The sequence below is a fragment of the Bactrocera oleae genome, chromosome 5, assembly GCF_042242935.1.
Source record: "Bactrocera oleae isolate idBacOlea1 chromosome 5, idBacOlea1, whole genome shotgun sequence".
NCBI classification, from domain to species: Eukaryota; Metazoa; Arthropoda; class Insecta; order Diptera; family Tephritidae; genus Bactrocera; species Bactrocera oleae.
The window spans coordinates 11507711-11527025 of record NC_091539.1 but is presented as its reverse complement, the minus strand read 5'-3'; the positions used below and the strand labels follow the sequence as shown (position 1 = coordinate 11527025).

The 19315-nt window shown below is 36.0% G+C and overlaps 2 protein-coding genes across 2 annotated transcripts in view; both read right to left on the bottom strand.

Annotated features, from left to right (window-relative positions):
• Positions 1-14553, bottom strand: part of mbo (Nuclear pore complex protein Nup88) — an 82927-nt gene extending 68374 nt beyond the window's left edge. Inside the window, exon 1 of the mRNA XM_014231610.3 lies at positions 14176-14553. Coding sequence (XP_014087085.1) covers positions 14176-14388 — 213 coding nt within the window. The 5' untranslated portion in view covers positions 14389-14553. The remainder of the gene's footprint in view (positions 1-14175) is intronic.
• A 3251-nt stretch (positions 14554-17804) lies between these two features.
• On the bottom strand, positions 17805-18878 carry CheA7a (Chemosensory protein A 7a). The gene is made up of 3 exons (XM_014231639.3): positions 18602-18878; positions 18379-18546; positions 17805-18153 (listed from the first exon to the last, which is right to left on the bottom strand). The coding sequence occupies exons 1-3, from the start codon at positions 18833-18835 to the stop codon at positions 18007-18009; spliced, it is 549 nt and encodes a 182-aa protein (XP_014087114.1). The 5' UTR covers positions 18836-18878; the 3' UTR covers positions 17805-18006.
• Between the last annotated feature and the right edge of the window lie 437 nt (positions 18879-19315).

The window sequence follows — 19315 nt, the reverse complement described above, 5'->3', positions numbered from 1 at the left end:
GATCCATCAAGTGGAGAGTATTTTTAATTGCTTAATACCGGGGGTGATTTCAGGAAATATTTTCATTTTAGTGCGAGCATTCATTTAAGTGTGATCTTAGCGCTTAACGGAATGTACCTACACTTGATACGTATATGTAATAGCAGGAGTTGAACCTGAGATATGCAAAGAATTTCAGAGCAAGAACAAAAATGAGTTGGACTATGAGTTTGTTAAATCGTTCCCACACAAATCGACTCCGACGTCGTAACCGTAATATAGAAAGGTTTTAATCTGGCCAAGAGCTGTCAATTAAACACCTTCTACAAAAGTGTTGCGAAAATATTTTATCAGCTGCTTGACACCGACATAGCTAAAGTTGTATATCTGGTTCTGGCTCAAGAACTTAACAAACGACGACGATACGTGAGGAAAGCTCTAGCTCTATCCAAAATAGAATCTTTATTAAGAAGGTAAAACTGCAAAAGGAGCCCTACAAAGTTCTTTCTTGTTGAATTTTTGTGAAAGAGCACTGATCCCAAAAAGCGGACTAAGCACTCAGATGGTTTATGAGCTCTGTACAAGTGTCAAGAAGCAGGTGAAAAGCGTTATCAAAATTCCCTACATAATGACTTCTTTATCAGGTCTTCATTCCATCCGGCTAATAAATACGCAAGTAAAATATGGGATAATACTAACAGGCACTCGTCTCCAAGTGTTAGGCAACTGGACCGAGGCTCAACGCTTAACGGATTCGACATCATACTAAATCTTGCTAACGAACTTTGGGTAGATCGACAATGTAACCAAGAAAATTAGACTGCTGGCTTCTAAAACTTCAATCTATAACCCACTATACAGAAAAAAAAGTGCCAAAAATTCCTCCGCAAACACTAGGTAGGGTGGAGCCGGCAGCATGCAGGAGATGTCAAAACCTTGGAGCTTTAACTTTTGAAACGGCGCAATGTTCTTACGTAAAAGAAATTGAGCTAGTAGAAAGGAAATTTTTCCAATATATCGCTTCAGTAATATGTATCTCGCGTTGTGCGATTGGATTATGCTATATGGCGTTACTGAGATTTCGTACTCCAAAAATTTCTCAGACAGTTTTGTGATTACTAAACTCAGTATTGTTTGAACAACGTTAAATATGAATACCAAAAAAGTGAAAATACGCTATATTTTACAGCTTTTCTTCGATAAAGGCAAAGGAGGTTCTCATGAACCATATTTCCATCTCCGCATCGCTGCTGAATCGCAAACAAATCGATCCAATACTGTAGCAGTTGGTTACTGGTGATGAAAAACGGGTCGCTTCTGACAATGTCAAGCGAAAACGGTTGTATTCGAAACGCGGTGAGCCGGAGCAAACGGTGGCTAAGCCAGGATTGACCGTCAAGAAGGTTTTGCTATGTGTTTTTGGGGCTTGGCAGATAATACTTTACTATGAGCTTCTCTTCTACCATCAAATTCTGAATTCGAACCTGCTCTGTGAACAATTGAACCAACTCTGAGAAGCAACCTAATTTGGCAATAGGAGAGGAATTCTATTCCTTTAAGACCCTGCCAGACCAGACTGACTCGCTAGAAGCATCGAAAGCTTGTTTGGAATGTTTTGATGAATCCTCCTTATAGTTCAGACCTGGCACCAAGTATTATTAGCTGTTCCTGTCTAAGGCGAATGATTTTGCTGGTGAAATATATTCCCTAAAGAAGCTTATGAAAAGCGACTGTCTTAGTTTTTTTTTTTTGTTGCTAATGGGAATGAAGGTTCTAATGGAAGTGACATTATGATATTACCTTCAAAATGTCATAAATTTATCGAACAAAACGGTATATATTTCATCAAAATCAGATCATTTTAATTACGCCAAATAAAACCTTCAATTTAATGCAAAATTTTGGGATTTATTTTCAATAGACCTCTTATAATTTACAATGTTCTAAAAGTTGTCTAGCTGGAGCTCACTTGAAAGCAGGATAAGCCAAATATCAACTTAAGTTCTATCAACTTACCATTTTTATTAAAAAACTAAGCAACCCTCTGATATTTCAAAAATTTTCAAAATTGCTGTATTAATTTGTTTACCCTTTCTATACAAAGTTTTAATTTCTTTTCATTTCCAATCCCTTTAAACTTAACTGCTTGAAGGAAGTTCAGAGATTTAAAACTTTTGTATATGAACAGCTTCCAATTTCGGCTGCTTGCTAGCAATCGCACAACCTTTGAAAATACCATTATCCTGCAATCCTTTGCTCGACCACCTCTACACTAAAGGCAAACTAAGTTTACTAGTATTAATCAACAGCTGGTTTCTGTTGGTCAAACCTTAAACGACCCCAAAATAGCTTGACCATCCAGCCAACGCTGTTCATTGCCAATAAAAAATTGCTTTGCTAGTTAACTATTACTTTTCACTTAAACTAGCGTGACCCGGTCCATTGAGTGCGTGCGTGCCTAAGATGCTCATTTTATGTTTTGTGTAACCCTTGTCAACAGCTTGCCAGTCCGTGATCCATGCAACAGGATGCATAGTAAGGCGAGCAACACCTAGCCCATAAAAAAACGAGGAATGACACTTATTGGTAAGCACAAAGGGGCTACTGAGTGGCTGACCGCATTCACAGGTCATGTGTCACATGGCAGGGCACACACACACACACGCGTGTTTTAATTGTGTGGGCGTCGGGCAAGATAAATGTGCAACTGGCAACATATGTGCAAATCGATTAAATAAATCATTAGCATCTTTTGTAGCCAATTTTCTTGCCGTTTTCTTTGCAATTTTTTCTTTCTTTCTGCTGTCACACTAGCTTTTGTGTTATTAAAAAGCAATAAAAAAGGCGTTGCGAATGCTTGAAGCAAACGCTTTCGCCGCCTGTCTTGAGCACATGCAACAGGAAGTGCCGTTTGTCTCCAAAGCAAGCATTCATTTTTTCGTGCTGGTAATTTTTGTGCATGGGCTCGAGGTTTCTGCGGTCGCTTGCGTGTTCTTTCATTGCCGTTTGAGTACCCTTTATGGTTTTTTAATATGAAAAGTGTGAAGGAAATGATTTTTTTGGTTACCAAAGTGGCATTTCTTATTGAAGTATGTGTGTATTTTATGTGAAATATATAGCGTGGCAACCCTTTGCTATTTATTTCTTTTTTATTATTAACAGATGAAAAGGACACTTTTCTATTTTCGTGTTGATGACACTTAAATTTGTTGCTTATTATTTTGTCGAGCACAAATTCGTGCTGTGCGATTAATTTCGTGATAAGCTGCAAGGTATGAATATATACGTTAAATTTTTCGGGGGTTAATCGAAAGTTTTTAGACAGAAGATGCATAAAATTGAAAAATGAGAACATTAGAAAAAAAGTATACGACAATTTCGTACCGTTACCTTTTTTGAAGTCAGTTTGACAGACAAAAATATGAGTTTGTGACATCATGAATAAAAGGAGCGGAAGTCTTTGTGTACAGTTACTATTGAAGTTTGACAGTATTGGCGTGCCGTGCCGCAATCATATCCATCACTTCACTTTCTAATGATTACTAACATATCATAAACAAACGGTCAGATCCACGGCGTAATATCACATAATAATTCATTAAATATAGTTGAAGCGTATAATAAACTTTATAACGACTCTTTGCTAATTTTTTGGCTGAAAAAAATCAAGATTGGTTACAATTTATTTAAAATAAAACTAAATTTGATAATTAACGCTTGACCTCGCCTTATAATATTGAAAAGGAATATTTTGTTAGTAAAAAGCTAGCTAAGGGACTTGAAAATAAGATATAACATTTTATATAAGGTTGTTTTTTTTTTTTTGAAAGGTCTATATTTTATTAAAATAGGTATACGAGGTGTGGCTAAAAAATATCGAGAATTTTCTTTTTATTTAAACTAAATTTAAACATTTGTCTACATTGATGTTGTCGCCTTAAAAATAGTCCCCATTCGATATTATGCACTTATGCCAGCGCTCCTTCCAATTGTCGACCAACTTTTCAACTCGATTTTAGAATAGTCTTTAGCTCTTTTAGCGATGCGCTCTTGATGCAATCTTGCTTGGTTGTAAAATGACGGCTCTTTATTTTTGGAAAAAGTCACACATAGCCATGTCTGGTGAATATGGAGGCTGGGGCATCGTTAGATGTCAGGAATTAGAGATTATTTGTTATTATATATTTATATATACATATTTATTCTAAAGCCGGAGTCAAAATTTTCAGATGACAAAAACCTCTGGACACTCTGAAGAATAGGAAATATTCAAGTGTATTCAATTATTGCGAAACGATATTGAAGTGTGAGTGGTGAGTGTAATACTTCCAAAGGGTTGGAAAATAGACATGGTCCTTCGAGCCGACTATTACTAGAGGTCTTCACAGGGCACCTGCCTCTACGATCCCACCTTCAGAAACTTGGCAGACTGGAGTCGACAAAATACAGGGCATACAGTGCGGAGGGTAATGAGACGCTGGAAAATTAGTTTTGCAAATGCCCAGCCTTCAACCGTTTGAGATGGCTAACTTCCAAAGCTCTCAACGTTGTCAGCTGGGACGGCAAATACGACTAATGATGGGATAGATAGATAGGCCTGCAGATTCCCCTATATGACTTTCCTATGCAACTTCTAGAATAGATGCCAGTTGTACAATTTCCAGTTAGAGCCCTTACAACTAGAGAGACTTAAACCTGAGGTAAGTGCATTGAGCTTAACTAAAAAAAAAAACGTTGGTTGAAGCGTATACGAAAAACCTATGCATTTTTTAAACCCTTTTTACCGCAAAATGCTCTAGGCATGGTCAGCAAATATTTTTGAATTACGGAGATAGAACGTTCTGTAGAATTCTTCTGCATAACGGCGTTACCAACATCTAGGTTATCTATGCTGAGGGAAAACTCTTTATGGCTCATTATCAATGAAAGGGTTGTATTTGCCGGATATAATTTCGTAGCAGGGAACTTTTAGGGAGTATGGTATACTAAACTTACAATGCTGTGCTTTTAAGCTCTGCATAAAAGCTTTCAAAAGGACTAGTTTAGGCCTATTTTCTTAAGTAACTGTATTCAGACTACTACCAAAATTACCAACAATAAAAAAATTTTTGAAACGTACAGACTTAAAGTTCCTTTTTAAGATTTAAAAACGATTCCATTTCTCTAAAAATTCGAAAGTAATCAGCCAACCCCGTCTAAAATAAAACAATGCGATATCTTAGACAGCGGAACTGGTTGTGAGGTTAGAACTGCCCAAAACTGTCATTCTATTAATTTATTGGCCTCATTGAACTTGGGTGAGTGTGTCTGTGTCTCATTAACCACCTTTCAGGCTGTGGTTGCGCAAACAATTTTCTTATAAATTACCTTTGTTCGGGAAACTTGAAAAAAAGAGATCGCAAAAAAGGTAAAAATAAAGTAAAAACAAATAAATAACAGTACGACAGTGTAAAATGGCCAATAAATTTTAGCTTTCATACTTTTAACTGGATTTTTTGCGCTCGCAGTTGAACCCTTTTCACGAAGCGCAACGGCCGAACGATTTTCGTGTATGTTAACGGAGTTGCGTGCTTGAGCAGTGAATATGGAATGAAATGAAGGTGAAGTGGAGTAAAGAGACTGTGAAGTGGAGTTAAGAGAATGTGAAGTGAAGTTAAGAGAATGTGAAGTTGAAAAAAGTAAATGTGTAGTGAAAATGAGTAAAAGTGAAGTCGAATTGTTTAAGTTTTGCGGCTAGAGAGTATCAAAATTTTGAGGGAAAATAATTCACGCGTTGTTTTTAAGCCACAAAAATTGAACCGTACCGCTGAGGTTAAAACCGCACAATCATACGCTCCCGTTAGCCCGCGATTTTTTTTTTTCAAATTAACTTTATGACCGCAGGAGAACAAAAATGTAAACAAAAAGTTAAACGTGAAATGCTGTCTGGAGATTTTTCAATACTTTTCGACGAACATTGAGCGGCGACGATGGACCGACAGCAACAATTGAATGCCGCAGTGCAGCCAAATAGGACATGTAACAAGCAAAAAATTGTAAACATTGTTTCCGGTTGATTATTGAGAGCGTCAGCGAAGACCAGAGAAGCAAAAAAAAAAGAAAGAAGTTAGTTTAAGCAAATACCGCTAACCATGGGACCCAGTGGGGTACGGACAAAAATAGTAGAGAAATGGATGAAAATCAAAAAACTTTCCAAAGCACGAAGGGGACTAAGTTATGGACCAAATGGTGGGTATGGACCACATGAGTGGACAAATGAATTAAAAAAAGAGTTCGCGATGCTCGAATGCGGTTAGCTTTGAATGGCGCAGTGATTTGTAAGCGCAACGCATAAAAATGTGCAAGCAATGACGTTGCATTTTAAAATATGGCTGCAGCGCTCAATGGCGACAGGTAGAAATGATGAAAAACATTTTTCGATTTTTTCTCCCAGTCAAACACTATTTATTTAACAACAGCAATGAAGCTGGCGGGAATTGCAAAGGAGATAGCATAGGAGGCAGCATATCAAATGAGTGTCGCGTAATAAAATTGAGGTTAATAGACTCGAGCGCTTGCATACACGAAGCTACAAAAATGCAATGACTCATAAAGGAGTGTATTCGAAGCATGGTTTGTTGGAGAAGGACCAAAAGAAAGGAATACAAATTGATATGCGGTCACAAAAAGTAGACAAACGGACAGTGACGTTCTGAAGAAGCGCCAAAATGTCAACGAGGTGAGAGAGAAAAAGTGTTTAAGGTGTAAGAGAGAGTGTAAGGGTGTGAGAGGAAGCGTTTAAGGTATGTGAGAGTGACGCATACCGTTGCCACCGTGGCTGACAAGCAGCAAGGAAGCTGAAGACAGCAATGCTGTTGCTTTTGATGACCGTCGAGCGCGAAAAAAAACCACAAAATATCAGCTGCCTGCAGCAATGTTGGTGGAAATAAATTAATAATCAGCGCTTTGTCTACGACACTCCAGTTGTCTCTACAGCTGCAGTATTCAAGTACCACGAATTGCAGCATGTGACTAACTTCTGCCTCGCATTGACACACAATGACGTTTCATTTAATTAGCGCTGACATTTTTAAATATTTCTGCAAACATAAAAAATGGCAAATTTGTAAGTGACCAGAAAATATTGAGTACTTGTAACCGAGGAGCACCAGAGACATATATAGTTCATACATAAATATCTACTCATAAATATAGTAGTAGCAAATGGTTAATTACTTATTCGTATACTCGCTGGCAGTTTGTAATGCATACAAATGGGTGCAATTAATTAACCGAGGTGACATTTAACCACATTACGAGGGTGCGCCGGAATGTTTCCAGTAACGGCGATGATAAAGAAACTGTTTAGGTAATTCTAAGAGCTAAAAGTCTAAAACTCACAAAAGTGGTTAAAAACTTTCCTGCGAAATCGTATCAATTGCTTATTTAAATACTGAAGATCAAAGAAAAGCCCATGAACAAATGACTGTCGAAAAATTATTTGAAGTTTTTTCGTCCCTACTTAGTAAGTACACTAGTATTGAATTTCTAGAGCTCATTGAGGTGTTCTGAAACCACATATCTACGGAACGAAGTCTGAAAACGAATAAATCTTTCGGTCAAAAATTAAACCATAACCCACCTAGCCATTCAACTTTTCCCCCCGACTGTCTCATCTATATAACCGGAACGGACTGAGATTTATGATCTACTACAAATAATCCTTTAGTAAGAATAAAACTTAGGAATGAACTAAATTCTACAGTCTCTATTATCTAATTATTGTTAATATATTCCATTAGGTACTTTGGAAAAAGTTAGAGGTTGGTTATCCCGACCTAACGTAGGGTTTATCCAAAATCAATGGAATTCATTCGAACAGATAATATCTGTCCTTTGTATTACCCATAAATTCCTAAAAGTGGATCACCAGACCGCATAGATCGACGAAGCGTTTTGAGCTTACGACAAATTTATTAATGCGATTAATATCAATTTTAGACACTACGCTAGGTTCACCAAATCTGTGTCTACCGAGATATTTCGATCTCAGTCTGGTAAACGTCAGACAATAGAGTCGAAAGTGACAAGATTACCTCACCAACCTCCACACAGCTTCGGCAAAGAGCGTTCGACAAAATGCGTGTGAACCTATTGGACAGTGTCCAGTCAGAACACCTCGATTGCGGCGAGATGGACTTTGCCAGGAGCTAGTAGTTGGGAGCACCTCTTACGGATCACTCTAGGCCAGAAGGATCGCGCAGTCGCACAAGTTTTGGTTGCTGACGAGCGCTTGTTGAGCTCACTGGAAGTCCATACTTCCAATGTCAGAACGCAAGAGGAAATTGGAAAACCGATTCGCTTACAAACGGATGAAATTGGTAAAAGGGCGCCCTCCGTAGCAAGCTCATCGTCTTTGCAGTTTCCGGCGATTCCGCTAACATACATATAAGTTTAATATGGAAGCAGCTTGAAGGAAAACCATAGGAAGACTTTAGGAATCCTAGAAGCAAGAGGATCTGTCTGAACGCTTTCCTACATACGGAGACTAGCACTGTTCTAGATTTGATCAAAATACGAGTAAGAGAGTGATATATAAAGTAAAATTCTATATTAAATATTAATTCTAATACATATATAATATCAATAGTATCTAAAAGCCTTCGCGTACACTAACAGTTCTACCTACAGTGATGTGATATTTTTTGTTGGTAAAAAATCGTGTTGAAATATATAAAATTTGATTCAAAATGAAAATTGATTAGAGAAACTTAAACAAAAATTGTACACAGAGCAGCGCAGAAGCCTTTGAAAATGGTAAAACGTGAAAAAAATGCAGAGTAGTTGGACAGCCATTGGAAAAGGAAGAGAAAATAAAAAAAAATTTAAAGGAAAAATCATTTACGGGCGATCTATGGTCGGGAAAAGAAGGGGGAGGGGCGTGGTTGAATTTTAAAGGGTTCAAAAAGGTGTATCTCGAGTTCTAGCAAAACTAAAAGTCCTATAGAAAATAGTTATATGGTAAAGTTTTAGGTGATGAGAAGATTTATAATCATGACTTCGAAATATATGTGGAAATTTCATTTGACCAAATTTCTGCGTTTTTTATTATTATTTTAGATCAAGCCGTCCATTAAAATATTCACCAGAAAGAACAGCTGTTCTCAACAACGTTTTTCTTGCTTTAATTATTTCTATAATTTTGTACGTCAAATTTTAGAACCAACCTAATACTAAAATACATAAGTATTAATAATATCCTTTTTATATAATCATCATTTGAGCTGCCAATAATGTCGCGAGTTTTACATTTTCGCTTTTTCAAGACGAAAATGCTTTTTTAACAAAGCTGTATAACGGTTTTTCCTTTCAGTTAAAATTAAATATGCTCTTTAAAGGTTATTATTAAGTCTCCATATGCAGCGGTGCATTCACGATTCTCGAGTGAATTCTATTAATTAGTCGTTTGGTAGCGACTTGGCATGCGGCAAGTCATTAAAAACGCATTTTTTTTCTCTTTTGCTTCGAGTTCTTTTTTTGCGGCTGACATCATTGGCTGCATTGTCGAAGCATTCAGTTCATTGCAGTTGTTTGCATGCGGAAATATTAAATAAAATATTGAATTAATGAGAAAATGTATGTAGGTTCATTATTGAAGCTTAACTCTTTTCATTGAGGTCGTAATTTTAATTTTTTTAGAAGTATGATTCGTCATACTTTCTTAAATACCAATTCTAGAATTTCAATGGAACAGGAATTGCTATTGATCAAAAGGGAACTATTATCCAAAAACCTGGCTTGTTTCTGAGTAATTGAGGGAAAGGGCTATAAGAATGAATATTCGCATATATAAATGGAATTTAAAGAAGAATATTGTTAAAAAATATATATTATTAAAGAAATTAAACCGAAAATAAAATACTCGAAGATACAATCTCTGGAAATTTTACTCTCATTGATAGACCAGAAATAAAATAATTTTAACCAAAATTGTGCACGGCTTACTCGAATCTTACGAGGCAAATCCAGCTCTTCGTTACTCATCAGTTGACTCTGAGCTTGTTATAAACAGGAAGAGTGAATGATGGTACAGCTAGACCACGTGAATGATGTCAAGTGTTTGCTTGTAAGAAAACCCGACAACCGAAGCTTCTATGTATCGAAAATTACTCGAATAATTTTTATGTATATGTACTCGTATGTATCCATCAACAACATGTATGCAAAAATCTGCCACTCTCTCTTAATCTTATTTCACTATTACTTGTCTCTTTCTCTTCTTCTTTCTTCTTTCACTTATCTCACTATTTCTTCGATCTTTTTCTCTCGGTTCAATGTTTATCATCCGAAAGACGTTCGGAGAAGCAATTAAAACCCACATAACTTTTTCAAACGCCGAAGTCTCGACCACCTTCAGAGACAATACGGCCTGAACATACCAGAAATTATTCACTATTTAATGCTTAGAAGATTTTGGAAGGATTTTTTTTTGGGAACGCAGTTCGTCCAGAATCCAATGACTAGCCTTTAATTAATTTCAGATCAAATGAAAGCCTTAGAACGAACCACGTAGTAGTTTAGATCTAATTTTAAACAAGAGTTCGAGTTTTAAGGGTCTGTCAAATGTAGAAAACAAGATCTTTGCATTGATACAGAATAACCTTAGCTTTCCGAGACTTGTTGAAGGAATAGTTGCGAATCTCTCAATTTCGGCGTATTGGAAGAAATATATTAGGCACATCTGTCTAATCAGATGTTTTATTGTAAGCCAATTTTCCAACTTGGAAACCATAGAACTTGAAATGAATTTTTGTTGTTGTAGCAGCATAAAACCCATTGGGAGTTGTAGGCTTTCTAACGAGTTTTGTTCTTACTTGAGAAGCCCAAAAATGTTTACAATATTATCAAATGGTTTATTGTTGTTGTTGTAGTGGTTATTTAGACCTAGCTAAGTTGGTAAGCCTTATGTTAGTTGTCATCAATATCATCCAATGGGAGGCCCAGGAAACGTGCTGTTTCGGAGTCGGACCATTGATGAGTGGGATTCATTGGGCAGACAAAGAAGTGATTAGAGTCATGCGGGCACACATTGCAAGCAAGATATATATTTGGATTCTCGTGGCAACTCGAGCTCTTCGTCTGCAATGGGTTGTAGTTTGACTCCAAGTAGGCCATTCACTGAGAGGGAGTCGGAGAAGGCATGCCTGAAGTTCATTGCGGCGATAGTCTGGTCGGTAAAGCGTGCAATATCGATGATCTTTTGATGTCCTAGGAGACAGTTTCGCTCCAAACAGATGACTGCAAGGTTAATTTCTACGAAAGTATTTTGGCAGTATCTCCTTAGAGAGGAGTGCATTGTGTCAAACCAATAGTCGAACCCAGATACTTAAAAGATTCTGTTCCTATGACAGTCGAGTGTGCTTAACCGGAACGGACCCGGCTTTGTATTCGGCCAAGGACTGTCTCCTCGGCAGCGTGTACCCAAATTACTTCATGGAGGTTTCGTGCCGCTACAACAATAACAACAACCACATAAGTCATGCTAAGTTTTTTATGATTTTTTACGTTTAAGAATCTTCTTGCTTAAGATAATAAAGTCGAATTTACGAAACAAAATAGCATCAGTTAAACTCAATAGGAACAAGTGCTTTTAATTAGAACTCGACTTTACCTAGTATTAAGGGTGGAGTAAATAGACTATGACTTCCTTTTTTCCTTAGTTTTATTGTAAAATAACCCCACATTGCATGCCACTTATAATCAGCACAGCAATTGTGCTGACACTCAATGCGGTGGCGCGCACTAAACACAGCCACATTTGAGTCTACACGCCATATTACTAGTCCCGGGCTAAAAAAAAAATAAGAAAACGGTAATTTTTGCATTATTTTCTTTATTTTTTTGCTGCAAATGAGTGTCACGTGACAAATTCCAGAGCGAACATTTCAATAAAGAATTTTCTGTTGCAAGCAAAACAGTGCTGTGACGAAAAGAAAACGGCGCGACCGCTAGTGCACAAATAAAAATAAAGTGAAAAAAACAAAAAAAAAAAGGTAAACAATTAAGTGTCGGGGTGCAAAGTGTGAGAAACATTGAGAATATAACGAATTGCAGTGAAATTAAAATAAAATAAAATTTACGATAAACGGCAAGGCGCGAAAAAATGCCGTGAAAAGCGCTGTCAGCAGTCATTGAAAGAATAGTGAATGCCAAATGAGCTGAGGTGGCAAGAGTGCTAGCGCTAGCAAGTGCAACGCAGGTGATGGCAGTGTAGGGTGTTTGAGGGGCATTGTGTGCGCGACAAAATCGTGACTTCATTTGTTGACACTTGAAACAAGGCGAACGTGTAGGCAAGCAGGCCGGCTTAGAGACGCTGAAAGACAGCGTAAAGGAAGTAGGCAGTCGACGCGGAAGAAGCGTCAAGCGTTGACTGACAGGCGCAGGAAGCGGATGAGGCGCCAACGAAATGGTAACGATGGTTGGGGGAGGGAAGCTATCGTCTGCAAACGAATGATTCCTAATTGAAAACTATTAAATTCCGTCAACGCCACACATACAGTCGTGCCATGTGCAAGCTAAGCGCCCAGCGGCCGCGCTACTTGCTGTTGCGTTACATTTTTAGGTTTCTTTTTAATTTTTAACTTCCGCAATTTTTATTTCACACTTTTTATCCTTTTGTATTAAATGTTTTTGTTTAATTTTTCTGCTTTTGCTTGCTTTTGTAATTGTTTCTTCGCTTTGCTCGCAAATTGGAACTTAAATTTCATTTCGAATGACATTCGCTCCATCACGCGCGCGTCAACTGCAGCACTGAGAAGCCAAAGCGTCCAGCAGCAGTATTGTGCGCCTGTAGCACAAGGCACACAATGAAGCAAACGGGTGCGAAAAATTGAAAAAATGACATTTAGCAAAAAACAAAAAAAAAAAACGAAAAAGAAAAAAAGCGGACATTTTCATTTGAGCATATTTAATTAGAAGCAATTATTTATGGTATTAAATAGATGAGGCAGTAAATGTGCTGTGCAAGTTAGTATGCCGGACGCAGGCAGTGAAGGGGTGGCAGATACTCATCGCCACAACAACACAAAAGAACGCACACGCGTTTGTTTGCATGTGCGCGGAAAAATTGAATTTTTTCATACTAAATAGAAAAATTGTAATAAAATGCAAAAGAATCGCTGCCACTTTGTGTGTGACAAAGTGCCTGAAGTCGCTGGCGTCAAAGCGGCGCTGACAAAGAAATGACGCGAAATTGAAGATGCCATTGAATAAGGCGTCTTGCTGTCATTGCACAAGGACAGCTAGAAGCAAAATAGTGTTTAAAAATAAAAAAAAAATTTAATTTTTATACTAAACCAACAGGGAGTATCGTGGTACAAACCAATTTACTTTGATAGCGGTAGCGTGAGGCGAAGGAGGTTTTATTTTTGTATAAAAAATGCACAGTTTAATGGCGAGAAATGTGAGAAAAATTGATATTTAAGCCGTTGAATAATTGCCGTCGATTACTTTCCGCATATAACGGATACTAACACGTGACATTATTTAAAAATATATATACCTATACTTTTGTGTATTTATGCGCTTTTAAAGTAACGTGCGTTACTTAGGACCTTAAGAGCTCTATTTCAAAAGATTATTAAACATATATTGCATTCAATATGTCATGGAGCTATATTGCCATTCACTGCCCTCTGCCACTTTAAAACTTCTTCTTTCCTAAAAATGTTTAGTCAGATTATATATGTTTAATTTTCTACTACAAGTATATCAGTAATTGTATTAAACAAACATATTTATACACGTTCAAAAAAAAAAAAAAACGATTGTTGTACTCTAAGATAAAAATTTAAGTTGCTTTGTTACTTTTAAGTTATATTTTATCAGAATAAGATTATTTAAGCTCGTTGATTAAATTTCGAAGTTTATATTTATGTAAAGTGACCACAAACACAAATATATTAGGGAATGATTTGTTGTTATTGTTTTTGTAAGTATACACAGATCAATTCATATTATATTATATGTTTACATTTAAAAAGATTCGTAACACTTGTAAATTATATTAAATTAGCAAAGGACACACAACACAGCAACAACTATGCCATTTTCAAAAATAGAAGTTAAACATTGAAATTTACAACAATGTGAACTGATCACTTTGTTTCTGCGAACATACAGAACATGAAATACTTTATTTTACCATTTCACTCTTACCTGATATTTGACGGCTTCGAATCCCTCCAAGGCCGCCAAACGCCAGTTCACCGCCAATAAGCAGCACTCTTCTGAGTCCCATGCGTACAAAATATCATCCTTACATTCGAGCAAATTTTGTGTGTACTGGCGCTCCACCGGCAAACCGGCGCGTATTTTCGCAAACATCGCGGTTTGATTTAGTTTCAACGTGTCCGTGCTGGCGTTGAACATTGTCAGATTTTATTAAAACACTTCAGCGTATACACGAAACAACACAAGTTCACTTTAAATTCACAGCAATAAACAAAAAATTTAATTTAAGGCGGGCAAAACTACGCTTATTGTTAAAAAAACATTAAACAATTTTAGGTTAGCAAAAATGTAAACGAATTGAGTGAAGCAAAAAACAGCTGATTGGGCTCGCAGCTGGCGTTTAACGTTTTGACAGCGTTTTGTTTACAACTGAAATGAGTACTACGCGTCAAGTTGAAACATAGATGGCGCTACTTGTTATGCGAAATTGTATAGAGGAGACATGTTGTGTAGATTTTATCACATATGTGGTTAATGGCGGTGTAGGGGAGAAGAGGCAGACTCTTTAATTAATTTATTATTAAAAATTAATAAATTAACTTATATTAGGAAAATAAATTTAAGAAAATAAATGTAGTAATTTACTATAAAAATTATACTATAAAATACTAAAATTAAGTAAATTTTATGGTATTAATAAAATTAAATTACGAGTTAACCGTCACTACTAAGCAAATTTGCTGAAATCTTATTTCTGAATAATTTATGGAGTTGTATAAGTATTTATATAATATTTCTATATATTTACAGATATGCATAGAAGTTAATCTATGTATTCGGTACGCACATACATACATTTGTTTTGTGATCATAAACATCTATCTGATGCACCTTAACACTTTACCGGCAATATATACATACCTTCCATTCATACTGGCATATATGTATTCTTCTCATACCTAAATCCAAAAATTCAGTTTTGTAATTTTCTTGCGTGCAATAAATTCATCGAACCATCAACTGCAGCTATTCGGCAACACCCATTGCTTTGAAATCCTCACACTGCTACAACAACACCTACTTACATTTCAACAGCAACTGCTGGGTAAGCGCTCAATCGCATCCGGTTATTTGAATTTACAAGTTTTCTTCTGCCCGCTGTTTCATTATCTTACTTATTTTGCGCTATCAACTCATTGTACAATTCCTGAAAATGAAGTTTTGCGCCAAGTTTTCAATGCCATTACAATCGTCGTTTTGTGTTGTCTGACTGGCTGGTCGATTGTCTTGCCGCTACACTTGTTTCTTACTAGTTTACTTGAGAACTCTCAACTGCTGATGGTGCGAGTATTTTCGAAATAAATGCTTTTTGTTTTAAATACATAAATACAATACAACAAATGGCCTCCAAAATGTCGGCAGAAACTTTTCACTTACCAGCGTGTACAAGCCACTTACGCCGGCTATGGCAGTTTGGCTGGTCACATGCCACTGAGTTGCATCAGTTCAGGGTTTTGGCAACATTCATCTCCTTTGTATTTGCAACTTTACTCGAATTTGCGCTCAGCTGCTGCATTGTTGCTTTGCTGCACATACATGAGGTTTCTTTTGGTTTGATTAGATATTTATTTTCTCGATTTTCTGCCGCACTCATTTTACTCATAGTAATTGTGGTTGGTTTGTATTTGTAATGTGTGATATGTGGATAAGTAATTTATGGTCGAATGAAGTAAAATATTCCATAAATAATTGTGTGGATTCCAAAAAAATAAGAAAGTTTTCACGTATGATCCCGTTAAGCAGTTCCGTTTTGTTTCGTCTACCGTACTATTTGAAATGTCCGCTCTCACACCTTCTTCGCTAAAAATGCCTTTCAAACAGCATGACTCAGATGCAGTTTTAATATTTTTTTTATTAAAAAAAAACTTTTTTGTAGCAATAAATAAATAATTAAAAAAACCTATCAATTACAGTAACTTTATTTGAAACCTTTGACGAAAGTTTTAAAGAAGGCGGTTCTAATTATAAAGATACAATGATTGAGGAGAATTAAGGTGTGAGTTTAAACTTGTTGCTTAACTCGAATGATCGTTTTTATAATGATCGCCACCCTGTGTGTAAGCAGAAGGAAGGTGACAGCAGAGGAAAGAACCGTTTAAATATTAATGACATGATTTATACTTGATACTTGTATAAATTGAAATGCCTAACAATTTAACTATTAAAACATATAATAAATAATTAACCAAAAAGTTGTAGAAATGCAATGTGCAGTCAAGTGTGCGTGTTTTAAACATATATAATTTATTTGTGTTTATGTTTGTAAATATGCCGATGTGCCTTGAGCAACTGAAGCTGCTAGTTCGGATGGAAAATTCTGGTGAAAAAGCTACACTCGGTGTTTTATATATATTAACAACTATACATGCAACTGAAAATATGCAGACACGTCAATTTTAAACAAATATTGACACATTTAATAAAACATAGTATTTGACGGATAAGTGTACGACTTTGAAGCCAACTTATAATGTACATAATATATGTATGTATGTGCATTTGTGCTGGTAAAAATGCTGCTGCTCTTTGACTTACTTGCAATGTGAAGGTGGCAAGTACGCCCCCTGTGTTGTATACATATGTGAATATGAATTTATTTGTACATATATAAGTAGTATGTATAAACAAGCATATTGAAGTGCTGCGCGAAATTGGTAAAAAGTATAGACAATTCATTGCGAGCACTTCTGGTCAGACATGCACACTTGTAAATACTAAAAAAGAAAGAGCACAAAAATCATTGCATTTTTTTAAAAAAAATGCGAACTTTTTTGTGGTTGTTTGGTGTTTAATTGCTGATTTTTTCATATATGAGTACATATGTACATATCCAGGTGTTCATTGTGTGTATAACGCGGCGATCCAATGGAAAATGTCAAGTGGCTATTAAAATGTCGGACTGAATGAAAATTAATTGGATTTCTATGAACTGTAAATAATGACAAAGAAATAAAAAATATAAAATACATAAATAAATACATACTTATAGACATATTTATATAGCCATAACAAATAACAACGGACAATAAACGTTAAATAAACGCATTGAAAGGGCAAAATTAGCAAGGGAAATACATACTTTGAATAGCTGTAAATTCAAAGAGAAAGGATAAATACAAAAAAATCGTATTTGCATATGAAAATATGTATGTGTACCATATGTGTGTGCTTATGTGCAATTTAAAAAATCTGTAGTAAAATCATATAGCTAATTTTTAACGCCAAATAAAATTCACTTTAACTTCCATTCTATAGTAATACCTTTCACAGATAAATTAGTTTCCATAGAAGTTGATTTTCAGCGGTCAGTTCGTATATGCTATAGTAGTCCGATCTAAGCAATTTGTTCAGAGTTTGTATCGGTGATCGGAAAAATAATCCGTGCCCAATTTCGTGAAGATATCTCGTCAAATAAAAAAGTGTTCCTTACAATGAGCGTTCAGATTTAATAATATACTCGAGCTAACGGAATTATCAGAAAAAATATAGTGATTAATTGTAGGATAATATCAAATATGTATAATCATAGCATATATTCAATAATATAAAAGACATTCCATTTATTACATGTTTTATTTGAATTTCACAATATTCTTATCTATAAAGGTCGTTAAGTAGTTCAGCAGCAGTAATACATAGTTGTACTCAATAAAGATGTATATGTATGAAAACGTCAAAAATTAGTTAGCATATAATTATTATTTCTAATAAAATAATATTTGTGCGATAAAAAACATTTTCGAGGCAATTATTTCTTTAATTCGAAACTGTCACATCCACTTCGATTCCACTAACAGCCTTTCCGTTATTTTTCAAAACTGCCACAATCAAATAATCGCCATTCGGCACGTCCTTCACAAGGATATCGGTATCGAGTATATAATCCTTGTAGGTGTAGGTGTTCTGTAACAAAGCGATGGAAAACAGAAACATTAAAAAAATAGCCACTAATAAGAACGAGTTAGAACTTTAAATAAGAAAGTATTTCTCTCTTTCCGCTCTCTATCTCTCTCTCTGATTTCCACTTTTATTCTTTTTCTTGTATGAAGTAACTGCGTTTTCGTTCAAATTGAAGTGGCAAATATATATTTACTGTTATAATAATCATAAATAATCACTACAATTTACCTTCGGAAATGGACACTCGAACTTTTCCGGTAAATTTGATGCTTTTACCATGCCATCATATGTGCTCTCGAGTGACTCCGCTAGTTTACAGAAAGGTTTTTGCGTTTGAAACACAATCGGGCCGCGTCGTTTACTCTCACGATCGTATTTGTAAATATGCAGCGAAACCTGAAACATTAAAATTTTATAATAATTTTCAAAATGTAAAAAAACGTTATCGCACCTGCTGCTCGTTGCCCAAATTCTGGTTGATCTTTACATCGCCAGTCATGCCCAATTCCTTGCGCGATTTTTTTTTCAAGCGCAAAGTATCCCAACCCACCCAGGTGTCGTCGTACTCCGACATCGGTTGAAAGGAATTCAGCTCAATATTGCGGTCATTGGCATTTGCCGCCTGCAACTGTAAATATATTACTACGATTGGGTAGAAGAGTGCGAACCGCAAGCGATAATCCATTTTTGCGGGGTTTACTCGAAATTCGTTTAAAAACTGGAAGAGTAGCTTTGCCGCGGTGCTTTATAGCAGAATCAAAACCTTGTCACGGTGTATGTTGTTCTTGTTGCTGTTGAACACGCGAATTTCATGTATGTTGAAACATGTTGGCTTGTCGATAGTTATCCAACGATTTCTAATTGAATTTATATAATTATACGATGATTAGATTGTGTAAGCATTAACCTTGTGGCAGTTCATATAGTTCATAGGACCCGAAAAATTTATGCTTTTTTAAGCACGGCTTTACTATGTATTTATATTTATTTTGGACGGTTAGTATCGATTTGCCCGGAAAGTTCCAGGGTTATACACACATTTTCTTTCCCAGATTTTCTCTTTGTTTATACAACTAGGTCCTAACTATCTTCCGGTATAGGTATTCGAAGCGTCGTTGCTTCGACTAATCGTTTCTGTGTTTATGGATCTATTTTTACTTAATGC